The following is a 9974-nucleotide window of genomic DNA, read 5'->3' as shown; positions in this document are numbered from 1 at the left end:
TAGCTCTCAAAACAGGCAGGCAAATTCATTAGGACAAACGTCTAGTGTTTGGGTGGGAGCGGGAATGTGCTATTGCAACTAAATTGAAAAAATATATGGGTGCTTATTTGCTAAGTTATGTAACAACAGACATAGCTACATGACACAGAAAATCACATGAGAGAAAAAACTCCCAGTTAGTTAGTTAGTTAGTTAATTAGTTAGCTGGTGCTGAGGGGAAAATTCATAAAGTTGACCAAATATCCCTTGACTAAGCAGCTTCAAAAACATTACTGGAAAGTTAGTTTACTCACAGACTGAACTAGACATATCGATTTCAAAAAGCATCATTGTTGTAATCTGTTAATTCATTTAAAAATATTTTACACAATCCAGCCAAGTCTCAATTGCTCATTCGAAGAAGAGCAGACGAGCAGCAATGCCAACACAAAGTTCCCAAATGTTGGGTAGGGAGATAGTGTGAATGATACTTATAATTAGATAGGTATACACATAAAAAATGCCTTCCCAGTTATTTTTATATATGACACAAGACTTATGATAGAGGAAAGAAGCTGGCTATGCCAGTTGACATCTCAAGCTGGTAGAATTCCGAAAATTGGCAATAAGTGGTGCATATCAAGAGAAACTTACAAGAATGAAAAGTTGATTGGCCTTCTGTACTTTGTTTCTATTTTATTCCAATGCATCATATTGCCTAACACTTGCTTGTATAGTATATAAAGCCCAAGGCTATAAAATGTAGGTCAGGTAGGCAAAAATGTAAGAACACCAATGGTTAGGGTTCTTACACGCTTAAGAGTTGCTGTGGCTTTCTATCCGTAATTCATTCCAATATCTATCATCTGTATGGGGGGAGCAGAGTACCTGACAGTCATTACTATTCTGCACTTGATTAGAGGTTGGTATTTTTAAGATGTCTTTCATTCATGTTATTTATGTATACTTATGTATTTTTACAAATACTAGACAGTTCATTGGTGATACTGCAGATTGAAGTACTCATCTTGATTTTAAGATTTTTGGCTGTAGAATTATAACTGGAATTTTTTTAGCTTTTGGCTAAAACGTATACAAAGGCTGCTACAAGCCTTTATTTCTGTTGCTTTCCAAGAATTCCTTGAGATATTTTTCTTTCAAAAGAATATTCTAATGGTAAATTCTCAACCTCAAAAGTTACCATTCTGAAAAGGTAGTAAAAATCTCGTTTTTTCACACTGGAATTTGATGTAAGATTTTTTAAGTGTGCTATAATTGCAGAATTTTTATGAAATAAAAACTTTAAATAACATAAGCATTCCAAATCTAGATTTAAACTATAATACGCTATCTCAGATGTCCTCAGATGCTTTCTTTATATCTTCTGGATGCAAAATGTTCTTTCAATCTTTGCTGAAAAGAAAATGTGTATTTATAGGATCATTAGGATAATTAACTTGAATTTGAGAAAAATTATATTACTCTTAGTCACCTGATACTGCCTATGCTATAAGACCTGTTGTTGTTTTGAAAGAAAACTATATTTCACTAAAATGGCACAGATTGAAGATTGCACTACAAATTAAATTGAAATTCCCTTAAATAGGTTCACTGCAAGTCTGTTTCACTATACCTCATTTTCATCAACTTAAGTGGAAGTGGTTTTCCAGAGTTAGCATCTCATATAATAATCTATAATATCCCTAAGATCACTGAATATGTATGATTTATTTTTTTTTTTTTTTTTTTTTTAAAGATTTTATTTTTTCCTTTTTCTCCCCAAAGCCCCCCGGTACATAGTTGTGTATTCTTCGTTGTGGGTTCCTCTAGTTGTGGCATGTGGGACGCTGCCTCAGCGTGGTCTGACGAGCAGTGCCATGTCCGCGCCCAGGATTCGAACCGACGAAACACTGGGCCGCCTGCAGCGGAGCGCGCGAACTTAACCACTCGGCCACGGGGCCAGCCCCTGTATGATTTATTTTTTAAGCCTGTCACATCAAGGATTTATTAGAGCTCAGTAAAAATATATATGTGTATGTGAATATATATGTTTTTCAACCAGTGCACAAGAATTAGAAATTAGCCCGTTATCCATACGTGGCAACTTGAATGTTCAAAATTAGCTGTCAAAATACTATTCAAGTACGAGTTCTCTTTCTGTTGGTCAAAGAGTTTTGGGGGGAAATGTCCTTGAAGTACATCAGACAGGGGTATAATAGGGTCTTCAATAAAGGACACATTGTGAAGACAGTAGTTTAAAAAGAATCCACTCTCTTTCAGAATTCCACATCTTAATTTAGGGAACATATCTTCTCACAAGACTCCAGGAATTAAATAACAGAGAAGAATTCAAGTGTTCAGTTTACCAGCTTATCTGCCATTTCTCATCTCCAAAATGCAAGGCCAGTGATAGTCACTAGGACACATTTTTCTGTGAAATGAAAACCACTAGACAGGAAATACATTTATCATAATAATTTCCTAGAATCATCTAGTTCCCTGTGTCTATTAAAAGTACATTTGAATATGACAGAGTTTCAAAGAAAAACAGTGAAACAATCACTATGATAGCTGAAATATGGCTTCATAGGAAACAGGGCTACATTTAATTAGTTTTGATTGTTTATGTGTCTTTTCTGTTTTTCGTTATAGTTCATATCACTGGCAAAGACTCATGAGCCAATCTTTTCCAATTTAAGTTACTACCAAAATTTACAAACTTGACATGAACATTACATTGTATTTACAAAGAACTTGGCACTTACAGAATAAATTATTGACTTTTTTTAATCCAGACCAGGGCACCCGAGGTTCAGGCAAATGGGAAAGCCTGATGCCTTCTTATATATTATGCTACGTTAATATGAATAAATAAGTTTCCAGCTGGTAATTCCTCCACAGTGCTGTCCCTGTTGCTGAAAACAAGTACCTTCCATTTCTAATCCCTGGGGAGTGTAGAGAAGTTATCAGTCCAGAGAGAGCAAAGGTTGCATGTTTTCTTCCTCATTTTTGTCCATGCGTTTTAGTACTGTAGGATCCACTACTGATTGGGATCTGGAAATGACAAAGCCAATGTCAGTGAGTTATTACCAAATAATCATGTTCTCTTCTCTCTTTTCTCTATTATTACTTCTCTCATGAATGCGGATTATCGTCCCCTACATCAAGAAATTTATGAACTGAGAAGACTGCACATTTAGAGAGAGACACACTTATGGTGGTGTTTTGCATCAGAGTGAGGAAACAATCCCCTCTGGCCTCTAAAGAGAATAATGAGCAGCAAAGGATTCTAAATATGCAAAAATAGGCTTAAGTCCTCAGCTTCACAATCGAGTCTTTACTGTGAGAGTGAGAATTTCTACTATAGGACAGAAGTATTCCAATAGAACATCTCCAAAGGGGAAATTATGACAGCGAAATTACTGTTATGAGAAATGAAATGGAAATGATAGAAGCCTCGGTTCCTGTCTGAAAGGGCTCCATGAAACAAATTCAACATGAATGTGCATTTTTTGACCATTTTTTATTTTTAATGATCACATTAGGAAAAAAATCAAAATTTGAATGTGAGTTTTGTTAAATTTCCCACTAGAACATCTGAATAAAATCAATCTTACTCCTGAAAATTTTGTGAAATATTTTAAGCCTTTAAAAAAGTAAAAACTCCTCTTGTTTAGGCAGCAGCAATTTATGATTAGGAAAGCAAATAATTTGAAAACCCCTTCGACACGCCTTCAATACCAGGTGGGAATTCTATCTCAACTGATCATTAGGAAACAAGGTTTAGCTGGGAAGGAGGAAAGTCAATGAAACATGCGACTGTTGTGGCAGGAAGCTGCCATCTTAATAGCTATGGCATTAAGGAAACAGCTGCCCTTTTAAAATTCTCTTCCGTAATGAATTTTCCCCTGCTGCTGCATTCCAGCCAATTGGCTATTGCTGTGGCAATATGCCCCTTAGCAGACTTCATTAACTTTCGAAAAGAAAGACTATAAGCTAAAATACAACTGCACCAGCTAATGAAAAAGAGCAGTGATGGAATGAATTATCAAAACAAAAATAATTACAGGACTAAGTGATAAACCGACTCCATTTAAATAAACTTAAATTTCTTTCTAAAGAGGGAATGAAAAGGAAGGTGAGAACACTAACACAGGGAGGTCTTATTTCCTAAGTCATTTTCACTATTTTATCTCAATAATAGGTATTAGACGCCTATATCAGAAAGGAGACAGTAAAGTTGAATGCGTGTGCGTGTGTGTGTGTATGTGCCAGAGAGAGAGAGAAAAAGAGAAAGAGAAGGAGCAATGATAATTTATCTTACAAAAAAGTACACGAATAATATACATTTTAATACAGTAGACAATTTTACAAAACACTTAGCGATTAGATTTTTACCACTGTTTTTTCTTAGACTCAACTAAAAAAGTTGGTTTCCCAAGATGAATCCATGCTAAAACATACAGAGGCTCATTTAATGTCCTGCACTAAGGCATTAACTTGACAGCTGGTACCCACTAGACTATAAGTTCCATGGGCAGGGACTTTATCAGTTTCTCTCCTTATTGCAAACACATGTGTCACAGAGTCTGTTACAGAGAAGGATCTCGATATCTTAATTTGTATCCAATAAATAGTTTCCATACTGAAAGAAGTTCAGTATTAAGCATTCAAAATGAAGAGTAATAAAGATAAAGCAATTTATCCTGTGGAGAAAGAAATTCTTAACAGAAAATGTATTTTAAAATTCTCATAAAGATAAATCTATTATATAAATGTTGAGCTATAGCCTAATAATACTCAATAAGGACACAGCATAGCTCTTCAGACAGCACAAAGTACACAACGTAAGCATTCGCCATCATGTTCTATTAAAACACGCAGCATAAATACACATGTGCAATCGTTTAAATCCTTATGTTCCTTGATTTAAAAAAATTATTAGAGGATATGATGATTTTAATGAAATAGTTTAAGTAACAGTGCACTATTCAACCTGGTTTTAAGTTCCTAGTTTGCTTTGGTCATGCACTAGAGAGATCAGAATTGTTGGATGATGAATGCTGGCTCCATATGGAGAACAATTCCTCAATAAAATAAGCCAGGCAGAAATAATTTCTGATGAAGAATTTTGGGGGGGGGGGTATTTAATTGCCCCAAGTGTACTGTTATTTTAGTCCAGATTTTTTCTCTTTCTCTTACATAAAGCAGGGTTATTTGTGCAGGATCATAACTGTTAATGAATTGGTCTGTTTCAACTGCAATACAGAGGTGTCTGTCATTAACCCACAGGACATCTCAGCCGTCTCCACACAGCCTCTGCTGTCTTTGCAATAAATAACTTTTATTTTTTTCATAAAAACCAGTAAGTTAAATTTAATTATCTAGGTATCACTTTTTCACTTATTTTGCATCTACAATGTTGTGCTATACCTTAGTGTTTAAGAGGCTAGATTTTGAACTTAAGTGGATTCCAATTCCAATTCTGCTATTTACCAGCTCTGTGACCACGGGGAGGCTATTTAAACTTTCCAAGATTTTGTTCCCTTATCTGTAAAATGAGGGAAATAACATCTACATCATACAGATGTATTGAGGATCAAATTCAATACTACATGCACAAACTCCAGCACAAATTCTGGCAGATAGCAAATGGTAACGGTTAAGGAAATGACTTATGGAATACCGTTGCCTGTGTTCCAATATTAGCATTGATACTTGTAGCTATGCGGCATGTGGAAGTTACTTATCTCCTCTGTATCTGGGTCTCCTCATCAATAGGATGGGGATGGTACTACCTTATTAGTTGTTTAGAGAGGCAAAGGAGTCAATATTTACAAAGGATTAGATAGGATCTGGCATGTAGTAACAATAGATGTCGAATATTCTTCCATAAAATTGAAGCTCATATTACCATAACGATATTAGTATTGTTGTTCATACAACTGTCATATGCCAGGCGCTATCCTAGGTACTGGAGATATAAGGTAAAAGATACTCCCCCAGTTTAAGGCACCCTCAGTCTAGCGACTTTGTGTCTTTTCACATGACTATGCTATCCCTCCACAAATTTATACGGGGGACAAAGTCTTCTTCCTATACATCTAGCTAAATTCACTAAAGGAAGAATTATCTACAACTCTTTGGAGGAGGAATGATTTTTTTCCCCTCTCAATCTAAGGATAATATAAAACTATAGAAGGACCCAGAAGAGAGGAGAGCAAGGTGGATCCCAGGAACAATTTCCTCCCATCCTTTATGAGGAATTACTATTCCCTGACATAGAGAAGATGAAAATCAAGTGAAACAACTTTCTTGATCTCATTCTTTGAAAGTTTTCAAATAGAACCATAAAAGCTTCAGATGATACAAAACCTACACCAAACAAAGGACGTCTGAAATCCTAATCAGCCCACGGCAGCAACAAGAAACTCAGGGCTGGGGAGGTCGATGTGCTGTGAGCCAAGTCTGCAGGGGACAAAATGGCCTAATTAATTGGAGAAGAAAATCAGCGTCCAAAAAGACTTCAAAAGGTGAACAGACTGAGCCAAATCTAACAAGATGGTTTAATCAATTGAAATAATGTGATTGGAGGAAAAAGCTAAACACAGAAATAGAGAATTATGAGGATATGGATCTATAATTAAAGAGACACTAGTTTTAGGGAGCTCAATATGAGTCAGCAATGTGCTTTGGCTGCTGGAGTGGCAGTGACAGTGACAACAACAGCAATCAAAGGAATCCAATGAGGTCTACACTGCAAAGCCACAATTCTAAAACCTAAATGCAAGTAGTGATAGCGTCAGATATCACCTATTCAACTCTGAACACTGCATTTAAAAGGGGCCACTGACAGAGAGCAGATCACTGTTTCATTCATTTAACTGGTACCGAGTGAGCACCCCCTGGGCGCCAGGCCCTCCTCCAGACACTGGGGATTCAGAGGATCAGAGGAGAACAGGATAGATAAAGCCACTAAAGTCTCCACGAAGCTTACATTTGGGGGTGGGGAGGCTATAAAATTAGGTAAAATCAGTCATTTGACAGTCTGATAAGTGCTACGAAAAAAATAAAGGATGGTTGATAGACAGTGGTTGATAGAGAGTGACCGGAATTAAGAGGAAGTAGGGCTAATTAAGACCTGGTGATTGACAAAGACCAAAAGACCCTTTTGAGGGGGTGACCTTTTCCACTGGAAGATGGAGGAGAGTATTTCAGGCAGAGGGGCAACAAATGTAAAGATCCTTAGATAGGAACAAGCTGAAGAGGCTGAAGGAGAATAAAGAAGGACGCTGTGCCTGAAAAGCAGGGGAGGAAAGAGAAGGTAAATAAACTCAGGAGAGAGGTAGGCAGGATCAGATCATGTAGCACGTCGTAAGCCACGATACGGAATTGATTGTATTCATTGTATAATCAGCAGTCATTAAAAAATTTAAAGCAGATAAGTGAAGTGATCTGATTTACATTTTAGAATGATCTTTTGGATTCCCATGTGGAGCAGGGTGAAGGATGGAGGCAGAGACAGCAGGGAGGAAATTTGGGGGGGAGTGCAGGCAAGCAGAGTACAGGTGATGTGGGTACAGCTAAGGTTGGAGAGGACATGGAGAGAAATGTGCTCATAGGAGGGGACCACATTAGTGAACATGTCACAGAAGGAGTGGCCAAAGGAAATGTGCATTGTTAACTGAGAAAGGAAAAGACTAGGGAACACCTGTGACAGGTGTCTCCAAAGACTTATATTGCTCACTTCCAGAGTGAGGGCGCTCTATGTCATTGTGTCGAGGAACGGTAGACAAGGTTTATGTCAACAACATGAAAGACTCTACACCTCATCGACTGGAAAACTCTTCCACCACATAAAGACTATGTGACTTTAGGGACACAATATGTTTTAAACAGGGCTTCCTTGAGGATTAAATTAATTAATGTCACCAAAAAAGTTACCTAGAAGGGCCTAATCATAATAAGTACATGGTAAATGATAGATTGTAACAACTATTATTATTAGGATTATTATTTTTATTAGAAGAAAGTTATTCTTAGGCAGTTGGCTTTTAATTGTCTTTTTTTAGAAAACATTTTTGGAAATTTGATGAAATATATGCCTTCTCTCCAGAAAAAACACACAAAATACATATATTCATTCACACACATACACATATCATTTTGAATACGACTCTTAGCACTTAACAAATCCCTTTGAGATCCCATACATGAAACACTTTGGTTAGGAGAGCACAGAATTCTAATCAAGAAGCCCTGTTTCAAAAGAAGGGAGTTGAGAAGAGCAAACTTGGTTTAAACATAAGCTTGTTGATTAGGGGAGAAATTAAAGCTGGGGATATCTCTGGCCTTTCAATTCTCTCCAAGGAGTTGTGGAGCAGCCTAAGGTGGGAAAGACATTATACACACCAATAACAGAAACAGCAACAGCAACAGTAACAAAAAAAGAGCACAGCCTCAAAGAACAGGGGTGCCACTGCATGAGTCAGAGCTATGACCAAAAGACCATAAGGCTATCATCGGAGAAGGATGCATGACAGTGTTTGAGATGACATGGGAGATGCCCTTGGCACCTCCCTGAGTTAGGTAGGGAGAGACTTGCAGGGGCTGTGGTTCCTATATTTCTGTGATGGAAAATGAACCAAGAAATAATATTTGTTACGTTAGCCAAATGAATCCTGGGCTGGTGTGGCCTGGGGAAGCCTGAATTAGACATCTTCTGGTTCGTTACACAATGCAAATTCAGAGGCAGTCATGCATCTGTGCATGTCTGGCAACTCCCCACCTCCACCACCACCTGACTAGGGCTGGACATACATTTCATTTAGATTGGATCCAAAACACCTAGGAAAGTACCTATTACAGAACATATGTTCAATAAATATTGAAAGATTGATTAAAATTGATTGAAAGAAAACAGGCATAAAAATATCATGAGAGTCAAAGTAGGGAGTCACACTCTGACTCAACAATGTACTTTATAAAGATTAAAGCTGTGGGGAAATAGAATGTCTTGCCCCAGGAATGGCTAGACCCTTAAACAGAAACTTGGCAGAGACATCGAAAGGAGAAAATAAGCTTTAAATGTAGTTTTTGAAGTGTGTGTATGTGTGTGTGTGTGTGAGTGCTTGCTACGGATCCCTGTCTTCAAATGAAATCTTACATATAAGTCTAATACATTTCTTAGACAGAAGGAGAGTCATTCTCATTGCAGTGGAGATGATTAGTGTCACCAGCCCACCTGCTTGGCCTGAGGCACTCTACCAGAACCCCTAAGGTATAGTTTGAAAAAGTCACTAGATTTGGTGACTTCTAAGGACCCTGCTAGGCTGTGAATTTGGAACAACACTGAGTTGGGGTTACCTCAAATGACTTTATCTTTGACTCAGAATTCCTAGAGATCTAATCGGGGTGGCATGAAAGGTTTTAAAATCTCACCAAATATCTACTTCTGAAACACATAAAACCTAGAGTTATATTAGGGGTGAAATATAACTGGCTCCAGCCCACTACCCAGCTACGTCCAGCATACCTCTTCATGGACTTGGGGGAGAGCTCCTTTTCCACTTCCTTCACAGGCATGCTGTAGGAGTCCACGTTGTATTCACTGTCATCATCATACTCATGGTCCAGCAGTGTTCTTGCCCATGTTCCCATGTCATAAGGGGGCAGCATTCCTCCAAACTCAGAGGGCAGGATCTCAGGATGAATTAGTTGGTGTAGACTGTTCAGGTTGTTGCCATGCAAAAATATCTATAAATGCAAGAAGAGGGGTCAGGGGGGAACACACAGAAGACAATAAATACCATCCAAGTGCCGAGGGGAAGGAGTAAGGATAGGAAGACCAAAAACAAGAGTTTTCTGTCTGTTAAAATATTTAAGCCCCTCACTTGCTCTGTGAAACAGGCAAAGCTGTACTGTTATCCTAATATTTCACATAAAAATCCTGAGGCTCAGAGATTCTAAGTAGTTTCTAGAAGGTCAGATAGTTA

At 37.7% G+C, this 9974-nt stretch overlaps 1 protein-coding gene across 2 annotated transcripts in view; it reads right to left on the bottom strand.

The window, feature by feature from the left end:
• Window positions 1-2236: 2236 nt before the first annotated feature.
• CLVS2 (clavesin 2) overlaps window positions 2237-9974 on the bottom strand; it is a 67425-nt gene continuing 59687 nt past the window's right edge. For both annotated transcript variants that reach the window (XM_070556929.1, XM_070556930.1), the window contains exons 5-6: window positions 9515-9735; window positions 2237-3033 (exon numbers count right to left, since the gene is read on the bottom strand). In XM_070556929.1, the coding sequence (XP_070413030.1) occupies window positions 2946-3033; window positions 9515-9735 (309 nt within the window). In that variant the 3' untranslated portion in view covers window positions 2237-2945. The remainder of the gene's footprint in view (window positions 3034-9514; window positions 9736-9974) is intronic.

The sequence above is a fragment of the Equus przewalskii genome, chromosome 9 (genome assembly GCF_037783145.1).
Source record: "Equus przewalskii isolate Varuska chromosome 9, EquPr2, whole genome shotgun sequence".
Taxonomy (NCBI): Eukaryota; Metazoa; Chordata; class Mammalia; order Perissodactyla; family Equidae; genus Equus; species Equus przewalskii.
The sequence above is the reverse complement of the archived record's forward strand: the minus strand, read 5'-3'. Positions and strand labels throughout refer to the sequence as shown.